At 43.9% G+C, this 16531-nt stretch overlaps 3 protein-coding genes across 3 annotated transcripts in view; all 3 read right to left on the reverse strand.

The window, feature by feature from the left end:
* LOC310804650 (sodium-dependent organic anion transporter-like) overlaps positions 1–2995 on the reverse strand; it is a gene marked incomplete at its 3' end in the record, with an annotated part of 3772 nt that extends 777 nt beyond the window's left edge. The window contains exons 1-4 of the mRNA XM_083669968.1: positions 2736–2995; positions 1751–1869; positions 1088–1176; positions 362–537 (exon numbers count right to left, since the gene is read on the reverse strand). Coding sequence (XP_083526094.1) covers positions 362–537; positions 1088–1176; positions 1751–1869; positions 2736–2992 — 641 coding nt within the window. The 5' untranslated portion in view covers positions 2993–2995. The remainder of the gene's footprint in view (positions 1–361; positions 538–1087; positions 1177–1750; positions 1870–2735) is intronic.
* Positions 2996–4380: 1385 nt separating this feature from the next.
* On the reverse strand, positions 4381–11577 carry sdad1 (SDA1 domain containing 1). Its single transcript, XM_083670438.1, has 22 exons — positions 11407–11577; positions 11101–11205; positions 10885–10983; positions 10639–10749; positions 10088–10159; positions 9880–9980; positions 9679–9736; positions 9255–9329; positions 8955–9056; positions 8787–8856; positions 8578–8681; positions 8404–8461; positions 8246–8304; positions 7164–7240; positions 6803–6900; positions 6265–6341; positions 5974–6097; positions 5753–5847; positions 5375–5556; positions 5156–5240; positions 4817–4978; positions 4381–4726 (listed from the first exon to the last, which is right to left on the reverse strand). Exons 1-22 carry the CDS (start codon positions 11494–11496, stop codon positions 4679–4681), a joined length of 2052 nt encoding a protein of 683 aa, XP_083526564.1. The 5' UTR covers positions 11497–11577; the 3' UTR covers positions 4381–4678.
* Positions 11578–12387: 810 nt separating this feature from the next.
* Positions 12388–14034, reverse strand: LOC310804319 (tubulin alpha chain-like; the record flags this gene model as incomplete). The annotated part of the gene is made up of 3 exons (XM_083669492.1): positions 13812–14034; positions 13482–13630; positions 12388–13362 (listed from the first exon to the last, which is right to left on the reverse strand). Exons 1-3 carry the CDS (start codon positions 13993–13995, stop codon positions 12388–12390), a joined length of 1308 nt encoding a protein of 435 aa, XP_083525618.1. The 5' UTR covers positions 13996–14034.
* Positions 14035–16531: the final 2497 nt, after the last annotated feature.

The following is a 16531-nucleotide window of genomic DNA, read 5'->3' on the forward strand; positions in this document are numbered from 1 at the left end:
ACGCTATCCTAGTTAATATAATGTCAAAACAGTAGGGATTAACCTCCACCCCATGTCACACATTCTAAACCTGACGGGAGAAGCTTATGCTGTTGTTTTGAAGTCTCCCTCTGGAATAACATGACCTCTCACCCTGCCATAAGAACTCATCAGCCCCGTCCAGAAACAACCCTGACCCCCTACCCACTAGACACTTGTGTAGATCTGAAAGGATTGAGTATGTATGCGCTATTGATAACTGGATACAGCTAACTATAAGCCTTGCTTTGACCAATCCAGACATGTTAGATCAGTAAAGGGGGGAAGGAAGGATGGGCCTTGGTCTCTGTGCTAATATGGATGGTCATGGGTCTTTACTGACCTCTGCCACGGCTGCCTGGTGATGACAGCGATGATGAACCCGGCGCTGTAGCCAATCAGAGGGAAGATACTACCTATGATCAGGATGGAGGTGTCCATCTGCCATGAGCCTCGGTACAGCAGAGCGCTGGCTACACCTACCACCATCAGGAGAAGCCCCCCGAGCACAGAGCCCACCTGAATGAGACAGGCATTAGACATGGCAGATATAAATTGTGGCCATGAAGGGATGCACAAGAATACTTAAATAGGCTGTGGCAGTCAAGCAATGATTGATTGGTATTAACGGGCCCAAAGGGTGCCAAGAAATCATTCCCCACACCATTACACCACCTCCACCATGAGAAGGTGTACAGGTGTTCCACCACCTCCACCATGAGAAGGTGTACAGGTGTTCCACCACCTCCACCATGAGAAGGTGTACAGGTGTTCCTAATAAAGTGTTCGGTGAGTGTATACAGCATGTAAGATGTATAATTAGAGACCAATATAACAAATATGCTATATGCAAACAAGCAGTAGTGCAAAAGCTAATGTTGTATATATTGTCACCATTGGGCCCAGATACACCAGATGTATTTTTTGAGCTATAGCACTCCAAAATTTGAAAAAGAATAAGTCAGAAGAATAATAGTCCTATCAATAATAAGAGGGTTCCAGTCCCTTTGGGGCTTGGACCCCTAATAATGAGTCAAACACTTAAAACAAGGGAATTAACCAGAAATACCATCAGGATCTTCTTTGCTGCTTTTGGCCACTTGTAGTTTACAAAAACTCCACATGCCACGGGTACAATCAGCAAGATCAGTGTTATGCCTAAATAAAAGAATACAATAGTAAGGCTGTATCTAGATTTTGATCAACAGGTGAAACATATTTAGTAACATCACAGCAGAACATTTAGTGTATTTGTATGATCACCATACTGCATACCCATCCATGTATTCAACAATGTGCTACCAACACAATTAACAGTAACTCTAATACAGTAGGTTTTTGTGTGTATTGTACACAAACTAAAAATTGCTCTGGATAGCACAGGGTGACCATTGTTTATTTCCCAGATGGGATAAGCCGCTTGGCTGCTGCTATATGGACATCGTGTTAATCACAGGTCATGGTTTTCTATTGAAATAATTAAGAATGTCTCATTACAACATTCCAAAATGTAAGCCCTTATGCTGAACTCTTGATGGACAGGCAGGAATTCTATTACTCCATATATAGAGGTACGGTAATTACTCTCCCAGGGAAAAGCTTGAGGTTTTAAACATGAGAAAAGTGTGTAGAAACTGAAAAAACTTGAAAACACCCAGAACCTGGAACGTTGGGCACGGAACAACGTTTGTCATAAAGCAAAAATGTACGGAAGGTAGACGGTTCCATTTACCCATGTTAAAGTAGGGGATTCTGACCTGTCCTGCATCCACCCAGGAGTGTGTGTACACATACAGGCAGAGAGGCATCATCCCCATACCCAGCACTGTGGAGCTGCTCGTCATGGTGATGCTACGGCAACAGAGTCAGAGCATTAGTGGGGCAGGATGACCTGCCCATGACCCTGCTCTCTGTCATTAGGGGAGGCATATTCACAGAGACCCAGAAGGCCATGGTGTCGGTCGAGGTGTCTTCTCCATCAGTTCCTGGGTAGAACCCCTGTGTGTCGTATTAGTTAAAGGTACAACCTATAATTGGTATATCAATTTATTGACTTTAATTAATGATATATAGCCATTGAGTCTTAAAGAGTATAACTTACACATGCCCAATGAGCTTAGTTCAACCGAAATATAAACTTGTTTTACTCCATTGTTTGTAAACAACGCAATTGTAAACAAACATTGTGGAGCTTCAAAACATTGTTAAAATTATAACTTTTATCTTATGGATGCTGAATCCTTGCATCAATAGCTCGTCTACGAAATTGAGAGTGGTTAAATTTCTCCAGCTCCACCCCTCGGCTGTTTCCCATAAAAGTGGGTGTGAGCCCACTTTGTTGTTATTTGAATTACAGATTGCACCTTTAATGTTCACTAAATTGCAGAATGTGAATGTGGCCTTTGGGACGACCAAGTACTTGATTCAGGATCACACACGATTGTAAATAACTGGATTCCTTGATGTAACATTACAACAGATGACTTTTAAGCAATATCTTAAAAATAAAGTGGTATTATGTTATAAGCATGTATTTAAGCCACATTTCCAGCCGACAAATGGAAAGTGTAATCCCCCCTGTAGCATCTTTGCTAAATCCAAATAAAAATCGCTTTAAAAATCAACTTTCCACCTTCATTAGTGGCCATGGAGCAGCCATGGAAAGGCCTCAATCGTCAGTTGATTTGAGAAGACAAGAGTAAAGCAAACCCTCCCACCTGAGGTCCATGTCTCCATCCATCCAGTAGGTGATGATGTTGGAGATGACTCCGCCAGGACAGGAGCCCATGATGATGATGGCTACAGCCTGTACAGGGTGGACCGAGAAGCCCAGGGCCAGCAGGTATGCCGTGAGGGGCATGATGCCAAACTGGCACAGCAGCCCAACCAGGATGCCCCAGGGCCGTCTCAAGTGGTGCCACAGCTTACCGACCTCCACGGTGCAGCCCAGAGAAAACACCACCATGGCCAGCATGACGGTCAGCAGCAAACTCAGGGTCCGGTGGAGGTTACCGTCATTCGACCCTTCTGCCAGACCTGGACCGGCCAGGAAACCTTTCCCTTGGCTCTCCCCGGTGACTACACTGCTGTTCAACATGTCCAGTTCAGTTCCAAGGGGATTAGTAAGAAGACTGAGAGGTGGACTACTAGAGAGACCACATGACCCCCCCTCACTCTCCTTCCCCTCCCCTCCCCCCCCCCCTCCCCTCCCTAGCCCTGAGCTGCATGAGGGAGCAAAAAATGTTTGTGTATAGAGCTGGCAACATTATCTATTTTTGCACCCCACCACATTCCACTTTCATTTACTCTTCAGCCCCTGATCAGCCAGAGGAGAATGCGTCTCTCAAGGTTTCTTCCTCTAAGGGAGTCTTTCCTTGCCACTGTGCCCTATATTTTACTCCCGTCTGGGAAGGATTTTTTTTCCTTGGCTTATTCCTTTATTCACAAGAAACACTCTCCTTTTACTGGAACACTTGGCTTGGGTAAATGCTAAGGAATGTCTGTTACCATTGGAAACCACTAGTTATCCAATTATGCCGACAGTTGTTATTTTTTTGGGTGGACATGAGTTAAGACCCAGCCTCTTTGTTAAGGTTCAACCTTGGCCCATGTCTTGAACTTACTCAACCCTTTCCTACAACATGGACTCCTACACCTGCTGCTCAAATAGGTTCTACAAAGGAATAATCAAACAATGATTGTGATGGGTGACATGTGATTGCAGTTTAACTGGTGAATGGTGAAGGGAACATACAGTATGTGAGGGCTTTGTCCTCTCCTAAATAGAGACTGGTTTGGGTGACTTTGGGGACCGTGAGAAGCCCATCTTGTCCTGCAGTGTTTCAATCTGGAGACAAACGGTGGTTTCTGTGGACAGGTTCTTCAGACGGAACACATCGTCTGGCCTCCTCAAGGGCTTCGTCATGGAGACACACAGGCAGAAATCACAATGCCAAAATACCAAGTGAACTGGGGTCAGTTGAAGTATTTCTGCACCAGACAGCAAAATGAAGGAAGCGCAGATCATTACATCCATACAGTATAAGTGACTCTTTTCATATACGACACTACAGGACAGCATAGCAGAATTTGAAGTTACCTTTAAATCTGTTGTGACATTTGAGAATTATAAATCCTCGAAGCATGTAGTCCACCACTAAGTCAACCAGAGTATTTTACTACATCGAAACAAGGAGTGTTGCGTTGTTGACGTCATAAGTTGTTATAAGCATCAGGAGAAAGGTGAGTGGCCAGTGTCCTAAATGTGTATTGATCTCACTAAAAGACAAATCACATTGAGGGTGCCTATATGCACTGTAAACACATGGCAAATGACTGACAAAACATTATTGGCAAGGGGAAGACAGTATATTTTACAACAATCTTTTAACAAGGCACAAAATATTCAATCACTGATTTATTTCAACACAACTGCAGTTAAAACTGCAAATGAGAGAACAGAACTTTACTGACTTATAATAGACAGCAGTATGAGTACAGCCTGCCTATACATTGTTTTGTTTTTTTACAAAGAAAACATGTTACAAAGAGACCACCAATGAGCCATTCGACCCCACCATCCCTTCATAGCTCAACATTGCAGCCATCGGTTTCAATAGTCTGTGGCACAAAATGACGACAGCTTTTACTCCCAGGGTGTTTACTTATGCATCTTCTTCTGCTTGACGAGTGCATCTCTTAGAGCAATCTGGACGGAGAAAAATAATCAAAATCAGACAAACAACAAATATTGGTCCTGACCATTTACTGGACAAATAACCTTTTCTAGCGTCATTACCTGTTTATCTCTGAATGAGCGTTTGTTCTTCGTCCGCACGCCCTGACTGTGCCTCATCATCATGAAGTTCTTATGCCTTTTCTTGTCCTTGTTGCTTGTGCTGGCAAATGGGTTTAGCTTGCTCTTCTTCCTCACAAACTCCTTCCTCTCTGATCTGCCAGCCTGGGGGGAAATAAACACAAGAGCTTTTCAACTAACTGAATGATGAGCTTTTATAGTTGAAGAGTGAGAGCTGCACCTACTTCTACACATCAAATAAGCAAACAAGTCCCAAAGCATAAAAGATACCCGACAACACCAGTCAATGTGAAAGAGGACATCATTGATTGAGATTTTTACCTGTGCAGTTGCCAGTCGTGACTCTTTGTCCGCTTTTGGTTTCTTGTGCAGGCGTTCAATGTCCCTCAAGGAAAGGATCTCCCCTCTGAAAAGTTATGTAAACCCACAATGTTAAAAGTTTGTAAAAAGATGTCCTACGAGTGAAACCAAGCCATCAAAATAGTCATTTTGAAATTAATTATAATCCCATTGTAGGTGTTGAGGTCAACTGCGACTCACCTGGGTTCCTCCTCATCAATGTCCACGTTCTTCCTTTTCTGGCCGGGTGCTGCGTTGACCTCCTTGGCCATCTGGGCGAGACGGATCTTCTTGAAGTCATCCTGCGTGAGGAGTCGACTGCCGCTGACCGCAGCTGCCTTGGCCTTTCTCTCCTCCAGAGGCATGCTCTGTAGCTTCTCCGCCTGGGAAACACAAACACACACAATTTATTTACACAAGGCAATCAGAAATAAACAGGCCAATCAGGACACCCAATCCACACATTACAGGGCCAATAAGGACCCCTTATTCACACACAGGCCAATCAGAATCATGCAATTCACCAGACTCTCATACAGGTCAGCAGAATACAGTCATGGTAATGAATCTGAGTCCAACCATTTCTCCTGTGTCTTCATCGGAGGAGTGGTGAACATCTATCCATTCACCATCTTCATCATCCTCACTAACACTGCTGGCACTCTCCCAGCCGTCTGTTAGCAGGCGGGAAACAAAGAGATAAAAATGGTCAACAAATGACACATCAAACTACATTCAAACATCAAGAACAGGAAGAGAAAAGTACATTTGCTGGTATATTTCTCAAAATCCCTCCTTACCACCATCCTCTCCCTGCTCTCCCTCCTCCACTTCCAGGACCTCTGCTCCAGGAATGTAGTCCTTGGCCTCCAGCTCTCCGTAGTCCTGGACCTTGGACTCTGCTAAAGCCTCTGTGGGTCTCCCCTGATACAACACAAAAAAAATTTTTGTTAACATAGCACAGCGTGTAGGACATTGGTCTCTGCAACATTTTTGTTTCCTTACACTTCTGACAGAAGTGGTAATCTAAGACCGTAAAGGTTTAAAAATACTATCCTGCATATGAAGGAACGCATGTGTGGACATCTCACCCGGTCTTTCTTATGAAGCATCTGTGGATTCAAACTTCTGAAGAGCTGGATAATTCCTCTGGCAGCCATCATCACATCTAAAAGAAAGACACACACACACACACACACACACACACACAGACACACACATACACACAGAGACACACACACACACACACAGAGACACACACACACACACAGAGACACACACACACACACACACACATACATACACACACACAGAGACACACACACACAGAGAGAGACACAGAGACACAGAGAGACACACACACACACACAGACAGACAGACACACACAGAGACACAGACACACAGAGACACACACAGAGACACACACACACACAGAGACACACAGAGACACACACATACACACACAGAGACACACACACACCCACACACACACCCACACCCACACCCACACACACACACACACACACACACACACACACACACACACACACACACACACACTTTAATCCAAAGTCTCTGACGAAACACAACAGTATGGAGAAGGGATTCACAAACAAAACCCAACGTACTCTTGTCTTTGTGGTTCTTGTACTGGGCCAAGTCCTGCAGTAGGTCTTCTGTTATAGACAGGGGACAGCGAGCTGCCACCTCCTTGATGGCGTTGATGCTGCACAATACCAGAAACAGAGTGTGACATTCCCATGGCCGTCCAACCAGTGACCACTAATGACCAAAAACTATGTTTTAAGTGAGAAGGTATGACTTGGCGAAAGCCGCAACAATTATAAAATGTATGAGCACCACCACCGATAACTTGAAACCTGCTATTGTGCTGTATATGTTGGTCTACCGTACTTCAAACAACATGTACTCACCACCGGGCAGGTTGCTTAATGCCGATTGGCCAATGAGTGTGAATTCGCCACTTACCCGACACACATCACCTCTCCAGAGTTCCTGTCCGTCACAAAGTTATTGGCTATGGTCATGATCACTGGCTCAATGATCTGTGGGGGGAACATATACATAGAATCATGAAATAATAATAATAATAATAACAATAATAATAACTTTATTTGTATAGCACCTTTCATACAGACTATGCAGCTCAAAGTGCTTTGACAGTCCAGCTCAACCATATCAAAATAATAAATCGAACAACTTTCACAAAAAATGAAAAAACAATAAAATAATCAAATCAGTAAAAAGAGAGTAGGAAAATAAAGGTATTAGGAATTGTATGCCAGGTTAATAAGACACGTTTTCAGATATCATTTAAAAATGTCTTTAGAATCCACTTCTCTGATATCTTTTGGCAATCAATCAATCGATCAAAGGCATCAACCATTTCATTTATTGAGTAATGTACATGTATGGAATATGTACTTCAATATGGTAACATCACTATATTGAAATACAGCGGAATCGGAACCTGCCGTCCAGCTATTGACACGCAGATCTGGGGGTCCTCAAATAACCCTAATAACCCTTTGTAGGTATACAGTATATTTTAATCTTTAACTATTTTTTATTGTTGTTTTTACTGTCTGCTTTTGTTTGACTTTTTAACCTACCTATCTATCTATCTATCTATCCTGTATCTATCCATCCTGTATCTATCCATCTATCTATCTATCTATCCTGTATCTATCCATCTATCTATCCTGTATCTATCTATCCTGTATCTATATATCTATCTATCCTGTATCTATATATCTATCTATCCTGTATCTATCCATCTATCCTGTATCTATCTATCTATCCTGTATCTATCTATCTATCTATCTATTCTTGCTCTCTCCATATAATGTAGTGTCCGAGTTCTGAGAAAAGCACTAAATGCATTATTACAACATCAGTATTTTATTTAGAATTTTTCCGGTCATTGGCAGATGTCAATCTTCGCTACCTTGTTGCTGAACTAAAACAAGGGTTGTGACAAAACCCAACATTCCTGAGTGTTTGAGGACTGAACTTCGGCAGGCCCTGACCAATCACAGAGCCAAGCTTACCTCTGGAGGCACAAGCTGATGGGAGGACTGAGCGGCACAGAGCAGGATTTTGGTCACCTCTGGGTAGGAAAGAAACAGGTGGCATAAAGCCTTGTTTTTCTTACTCAACATTATTTTGTAGCGTGTTTTAAACCATTATCAGTAATCTGAGTCCTTACCTCTTTGATGGGGTTGAATAAACCTCTGTACAAAGGGATAGAAGTTGAAGAGGAAGAGCTTTTGGAGGAGAAGAAAAGCAACATCATGAGTGTGCAAGGCACCATCATCACAACATGGCCCTAAGTCTACTGTGGGAACATTGAATTGTACAATTACTAGTGACTTTTTCCTACCTCATGGATTCCAACAAGTCTGGATAGTAGCTCCATCATCATGATCTTCACCTCGAAGCGTTCCTTTGAGTCTTCCAATTGCTTTAAAAGCTTCTCTGAGAAATCTAAGCAAAAATAATGTGCATTAAAGAGCACGAACGATTGACTGTCTTCTCAGAAAAGTCAAACACCACTGTGTACAACCTGGTGTCATGGGGGGTGACAAATACCTTGAGGATCATGGATCAGGTGGATGGCAGAGAAATTAAACACCTCCACCTTCTTCTTCTTCTTATGTTTCTGTGAGGAACGTACAGATTGATGAAGTACGAACAACAACTAGACTGATTGGGTGAGCACTCAAAGAAAACAAATCAATTGACGATTGTCAAAGTTACCTTGAGGACTTTCATGGCCTTCTCCATCTTCTTCTTGTTCTTGGACGTTTTCTTCCCGGTAGAGTACCTCACCATCAGGTCTCTAGCCGATGGGCCCTCCTCCTAGAGAAATGAGGTTCTGCTTAGACCTGAGGTAGAGGAATGCATCTTTGTGTGTGTGTGTGTGTGTATGTGTGTGTGTGTGTGTGTGTGTGTGTGTGTGTGTGTGTGTGTATATGGTGGGATGCTAAAGGAAAAGATTCCCTCTAAGGCACACTAAACATCACCAATCGACTAATGTCAACCATCTTAAATACATGCCTCTTCTTCCGTGTCACTGTCCCTCTTCTCATCCTCGTCTTTGCCAAGGAAGAACTTGATGCCTGCCACAAGGATCTGTGTTGAGGGAGGAAACGCATAAAAGATACGTTTTCAGATGTCATTTAAACATTTCTTTTGAGTCCATTTCTCTAATATCTTTTGGCAGGGAGTTCCATAATTTTGGCGTGTAATGGATGAAGGCGGATTCCCCAAATTTCTTTGATAATAATAAAAAATAATTTAAAGAAAATTGGCTTCTGGCATTACGACTGCCAACGGCCCCTGGTGTGAGCATTGATTACTTAAGTCTTATGATGACTGTTGGATAGATGATTCACTTACTTAAACAAATGTATTTGTTGTAAGTCGCTTTGGATAAAGGCGTCTGCTAAATGCAATAAATGTAAATGGAAAAACATGTTACCTTTGTAACCTTGGAGAAACACGCTGTTGTGATGACATTGACGGTTTTGGCATCATTCCTGTGATGAGGATTAAAATAAATGCAATTAAGAGGCTGTTAAGTGACTGGATGTTTTACTCTGTCCTGTTTCTAATAACACTTCTGGAAAGTTTTCAACTGAATCCTTCAAGTTTAGCAGAGAGCAAAAGACATTCAACTCACCAGATATTCCTCTTGTACAGCTCAATCATGATATCTAGAGAGATCTTAGCTGCGATGGGGTTGCTGTCCCTCAGCATGGTGTAGATGAAGTTCTGTAATGCCTGGAGGATGAACCCACACACAAATACAACGTTACAAAACCATACACGGAAGTGGTAGTAGTAGCAGGCGAGACCAGGATGAAAACACAACTAACAGGTAGACTCACTGTGTTCACTTTGTTGTTCTTGTGCTTGGCGTTGATGTTTTTAATGTCTGCCACAATGTGTGAGTACAATGTCTGGGGAGATGGAGAGGAGAATGAGCAGGAGCAGGGAGAGAAGACAACTCTTAGCTCCTCCTCCAAACCACTCACGTGATCTGAAGGATCAGATTGGTTAGAACGATTTGTGGTAATTCCTTACCCGTCTGAGGGGCCAGATGGAAAACATTTCAGATCTTATCATCTCATTTTAAAGAAACAAGAAAACGCACAGCACAGTTTTGAGAGGTGCAGGCTGGCGGGTGAAACTTTAAAGACTTGGTCCTCTGTGGCTCAGTTGGTAGAGCATGGCACTAACAACGCTTAGGTTGTGGGTTTGATTCCTGCTGGGACCACATATACTGAAATGTATGCACTCACTGCAATGTAAGACACTTTGGATAAAAGTGTAAGCTAAATGGCATATATTATTATTATTATTATTATTATATATAAGAGAAATAAAGAGAGCTGCACACTCTTGCGCGGACACCACTTATTTAAACATTACTGCTAACCTTTCTGAGGAGCTTGTCATGGCAGCGCAGAAGCTCAAAGAACAGCTCCAGGAGGCCTGTGGGGTTGATCAGATCTTTGTTCCTCAGCAGAATCAGGGATTTGCAGAACGTCTGGAGGACAAAAGGGAAGCACACCAAAAACATTCAAACCAATGTTTGAGAGTGGCTTGGTAGCAGGGGTGAGAAACAGTCATAATCATAACAAGTAACAATCACAAATCAAAGACGTTGATTGTTATCCCTTACCATCCTCAGATCAGAGTCAAGGACTGTGTGATGACTTAGAAGAAGCTGTGTCAACTCTTGAGGAAACGTGGCCAGCTGCTGAAGATAGCAGTGCCCAACCTGGGAGACAGACGTGGATTTGTTTAGCTTTCGGTGACAAGGAAGACAAGATAGTGTACATCATTACAGGATTGGCCCAAGGTCCTTGATTGACAAGAATGCATCATTCCATAATACCTGAGCGAGGAACATAACCAGGTTTGCAAGCTCCTTGTTGGGCTTGTTTGGCTGCAGCTTGAAGATCTGCACATTGGACTGGTAGTGTCGATACTGTTGCAAGAACTGTCAAAACCAGGAAGAGGTGATGGTGGGGAAAGTTATTAATAGACTAATTAACACATTTAAAGATAAGAAAAAAAATCAAGAACGGGTACGTGTCATTACTGAAGTAGCTCGGTAACTAGTTTGTTTACAAGTCGAATCAGTTAGCTAGCTAGGTTAGCATAGCTAAGCTAGCCGAGTTACTGTACTCCGAAAACAAACCTCTTCCGTGTATGATTGAGGATCTCTCTTGATGAGGTTCTGCAACTGTGGCAGATTTGTTGGCAATTTGTTGTTGTTTCGACCCGACATGATTTCAGATTATTTATTATGTCGCTTCTGTCAAAAATATAGAACGTAAAATCTTCTCCCTGTACCAGCGTGGCTGTCTAGTAGGCCGCCATATTTGTTTAACACATGAAAACGGACCGCACAGAAGGACAATTAGTGCGGCAAACGAAACGCGTTGCTCGAGTTGTCAGGTCAATGGTTGAGAGTGCGCCAAACCTTGTGGGCAGGTGAAGGCAATATATATAGTCAGAAAAATGTACGCATTTTTTTCGACGTGAGTAAGTAGGCTATGCCGCCATCATCAATACAACAGCATTGATCTGTATGTCAATCTTTGTGACTTACTTGACAAACTGTTCCAATGTTTTGTTTGCAAGCCCTCCAAAACAGAGAACCCATCTATTCCCAACTGAACTATGGTAAGCATAGTAAACAAAATTGATCAATCTCTGTTTAAAAAGATTGATGTGCATTTCTAGCACTTCTGATGTTCTGCTAGTAATAGGAGAACTTGTTTTTAGCTTCACCCCAAGCAAGATATTTGTTTAACAAGGCATCGGTCATTTCAAAATGTATTTCCACCCCTTTGTAGCTGCTTTCTGCAAAGGATTTCCCCAGGTTCTCCAAACTAGGAAGGCCTAGTCTCAACAAGGTTAGATGCACCCTACTTGCAGTCATGTCAACACCTACATCTGTCTTGTACTACAGTACATGTCCATCCTCAAAACCTAGCAGCTACACAATCTTAATCTTAAAAAAATCTTTTTTTTTTTTTTTTACAGCAAACTTGGACAAATGCAACCAAACATTTGTATGCTTTGAATGGATGAACAAATGCATTTGGATTTATTAAATGTTTGGACAAGGGGTTGTTGAGAACAACTATAAAATACTGAAGATTGGGATAGCAGTTTAATATTCTCCTTCCTCCTCATCATCTTCACCGGTGTCCAGCCCCACCTCCTCATAGTCCTTCTCCAGGGCGGCCATGTCTTCTCTGGCCTCAGAGAACTCTCCCTCCTCCATGCCCTCACCCACATACCAGTGTACGAAGGCCCTCTTGGCGTACATCAGATCGAACTTGTGGTCCAGTCTTGCCCAAGCCTCTGCTATGGCAGTGGTGTTGCTCAACATGCACACGGCCCTCTGCACCTTGGCCAGGTCTCCCCCTGGCACCACTGTAGGTGGCTGGTAGTTGATGCCCACCTTGAACCCAGTGGGGCACCAGTCCACAAACTGGATGGAGCGGCGGTTCTTGATGGCAGCAATGGAGGCATTGACATCCTTGGGCACAACGTCACCACGGTAGAGCAGGCAGCACGCCATGTACTTGCCCCGCCTGGGGTCGCACTTCACCATCTGGTTGGCTGGCTCAAAGCAGGCGTTGGTGATCTCAGGGACAGACAGCTGCTCATGGTAGGCCTTCTCTGCAGAGATGATAGGAGCATAAGTGACCAAGGGGAAGTGGATACGGGGATAAGGCACCAGGTTAGTCTGGAATTCAGTCAGGTCTACGTTCAGCGCTCCGTCGAAACGCAGGGAGGCGGTGATTGAGGAGACAATCTGGGCGATGAGGCGGTTGAGGTTTGAATAAGATGGCCGGTCAACTCCAAGGTTACGCTTGCAGATGTCAAAGATGGCCTCGTTGTCCACCATGAAGGCACAGTCAGAGTGCTCCAGGGTGGTGTGGGTGGTCAGGATGGAGTTGTAGGGCTCCACCACTGCTGTGGACACCTGGGGAGCTGGATAGATTGAGAACTCCAGCTTGGACTTCTTCCCATAATCCAAAGACAGGCGCTCCATCAGCAGAGAAGCAAAGCCAGAGCCCGTCCCGCCACCAAAGCTACGGAAGATGAGGAACCCTTGGAGTCCAGAGCACTGGTCAGCCTGAACACAAGAGTCACACAAATGCTCAACATCGAGACTTACTTCCTTGCAGAGAAATGGCCAAAGAACATGGATTAGGAATAATGATACGTGTAGTGCATCACTTTGTAGAGCTTTACCATTTTACGTATTCTGTCCAGCACAGATTCCACAACCTCCTTGCCGATGGTGTAATGGCCACGGGCGTAGTTGTTGGCAGCATCCTCCTTGCCACTGATGAGCTGTTCAGGGTGATATAGCTGACGGTAGGGTCCACGCCGGATCTCATCTAGACAAGCAGTCACATTGACATGTATGCAGAAAATAAATCAAGGCACCTAGTCATTGGAGTACCACACGAGAAACTAGGATTCACATGCTACCAACACATCGAGACTATGTATGTAAAGCAGTCTCATTTTAGTACTATGAACCATCTACCAGTGTAGAGCAAGCTTGCACATCCTTACCAACAACTGTAGGCTCCAGATCAATGAAAGCAGCCCTGGGAACATACTTCCCACAACCAGTCTCACTGAAGAAGGTCCCAAATGTTGAGTCAACCAGTGCAACAGCACCAGAGTCCGGCAGGATCGTCCCATTTGGCTGGATACCATGCTCCAGGCAATACAACTCCCAACATGCATTGCCCATCTGGACGCCTGCTTGGCCGATGTGCACTGAGATGCACTCCCTCTGTTAAGAAAAACCCTTAATCTTAGACTAACAAGTCAAACCATTGTCATACCGTACCAGCTACCATTTATCCAACGTGTGTACCAACAGAATGAAGTCAGTGATAGGAAAGGTGGGGCTCACCATGCCAAACTGAATTAATTGAAGACAACCCAAATACTGTGTTAGTGTGCAAGCAGAACTTCAGAAGTGCTAGAAATTCACCTTACATTTCAAACAAAGATTAATCAGTTCAAGGAGGTATGCTTACCATAGTTCAGCAGTTGGGAATGGACGTTTGTCTTTGAAATGAGTGCTAGATACACAAAACCCTGAAACAGTTTCACAAAGATGCCACGTAAATCACATGAGGTCGACACACATTTTTACAATAACTCAGTTGTGTTAGTGACAGCTGCATGGCCTACTTGCTTTTATTACTAGACAACACAGACATTCTTGATTACTCACTGTGAACAAAACGCCTTCTGGGTAAATCATGCTGATTATATAGGGCCCTCACCTGCCCTCAACGCTGCAGTAGGCATGGCATTCAATTTAACGGAATATTTTGTTTCATGATGATTTCCTGGGTTCAAATGTTCCATTACAGACGATTGTGATTCTGAGACCAAATGAGCGCTGAGCAAATTGCACTTTGCACAAAATCACTTTGTATAGGGTTACAACTTATTCTTGCTGTGACTATTTCAATTTAAGAAATCGGTTATTCCAGATCCTTTTAGTGTCTCTAACACAATGACGCTTCACATGCTAAACATATCTCATAGAATGAATCTCATGTAATTCCATCTCATTTCATCGTTCTATGAACCATTTGTGGCAGCAGACCATCACCAGTGTAGAGCAAGCTTTCATATCCTTACCGACAACTGTAGACTCCAGATTAATACCTCTAACCATATTCAGGAATGGAATTTTGATTCTGGCCAGTTTGGCTAATGGACAGGCATTGCTACTAGCCCGGCTAAGATGTTACTCTCCCAGTTTACGTAGTCTTATCAGCGAGCGCATATAGGTCTATATCTGCTCGGTGAGCGCACAGCGTGTGTGTCTCATACGCAGGGTTTGCACTTTCTATTCAATGTATTCAATTGATTCCATTGTGCCACGAGCAAGATAAACCAGGCGTACCTAATATGTACAGTAACAGAAAAAAAGACCAATACTGTTGTGACCCAGGTGTGTGTGTGTGTGTGTGTGTGTGTGTGTGTGTGTCTGTCTGTCTGTCTGTCTGTCTGTCTGTCTGTGCATTAGTGCTGGGCAAAAACACACCAACACTCAACGGAATTTGAGTGGAAGATGCCTTAAGACCCACAGTGACGGTACCTCGGCAGGAGTCTTCTGGTAGAGAGGAACCGTCACAGTCTGTGTCCTCAGACAGCTCTGTGTTCTGCTCTGCCTCTCTCCTCTCCATGGAACCCACATCGTAGTCTGGGTAGGAAGAGTCAAACATGGGAGATACAGGTGCACACATGACAGTACGGGTCCATATGAGAATACCAGCGCACAGACATATGAGAACTACCAAGTGTGATACGCATGTAAGTTATTGTTTGTGTTGCCATATCACAAGTTGGAAAACCGACGTAAAAAATATGATGCACTCGATATCTGCAGAGCAAGTGTCAATACCATTGGAATGTAGTGTGTAAACATGAAGACCGAGGGAAAATCAAAAACATGTCCTATATAGTTTAATGGAAAAAAACAAAACAGGACGAACTCTAAAACAAGTTAAACTTGATTTAATTAAAAAATAAAGATGAAAAACAGAGAAAGCATGAGTCAGTGCTCAATGTTTGGGCTGGTTGCCCTTCTCAAGAGCAAGGCCATATGTCCTATACAGTGGAGGCTGGTGGAGGCAGAAATCAGAGGATGGGCTACGTAATGGGCAACGTAATGCATGGAATGGAATTCGGAATGGTATTTAAAATGTGTGTTTGATACCATTCCTGAGTCCATTCCATGCATTCAAATGAGCCCGTCCTCCAATTTCTACCTCCACCAGCCCCCCTCTGGTCCTATAGACTGTTACAGTCCCTCTCCCTGACCGCCCCTCTGGCACCACCTTGAGGCCCCGGCGATCATCGCTAGAGCGTCAACCTCCCACTCGCCAGCGCACTTGTTCCCTGTCTCCACTCAGCACACCTGCGACCCATTCCCAATCACCCGCCTATAAGAACCCTGCCCAGCCTTCACTCCGGCGCCAGAACGTACTGTGTATATGGTTACCTTTCCAGTAACCCGCTTTACGCTTCCAGCCTTTTCATATCCTCAGGTGTTTGTTTTTGTGTTTCACCGCGTTCTCCTGCGCTCCTCTAGAACGCTCGGATTCCCCCTTGTCTACCGTCCACGGACCTGCCCATTCCTGTTTTGATTACCCGTCTGACTACCCGCCTGCCTGCCCGACCCCTGCCTGTCTGACTGACTGCCGAACCTCGGACCGACCCTCGACTACTCTCCCTAGGATTATCTCTCCCCATTTACAAAT

Source organism: Argentina silus, assembly GCF_951799395.1.
Source record: "Argentina silus genome assembly, chromosome: 5".
In the NCBI taxonomy this organism is placed as follows: domain Eukaryota; kingdom Metazoa; phylum Chordata; class Actinopteri; order Argentiniformes; family Argentinidae; genus Argentina; species Argentina silus.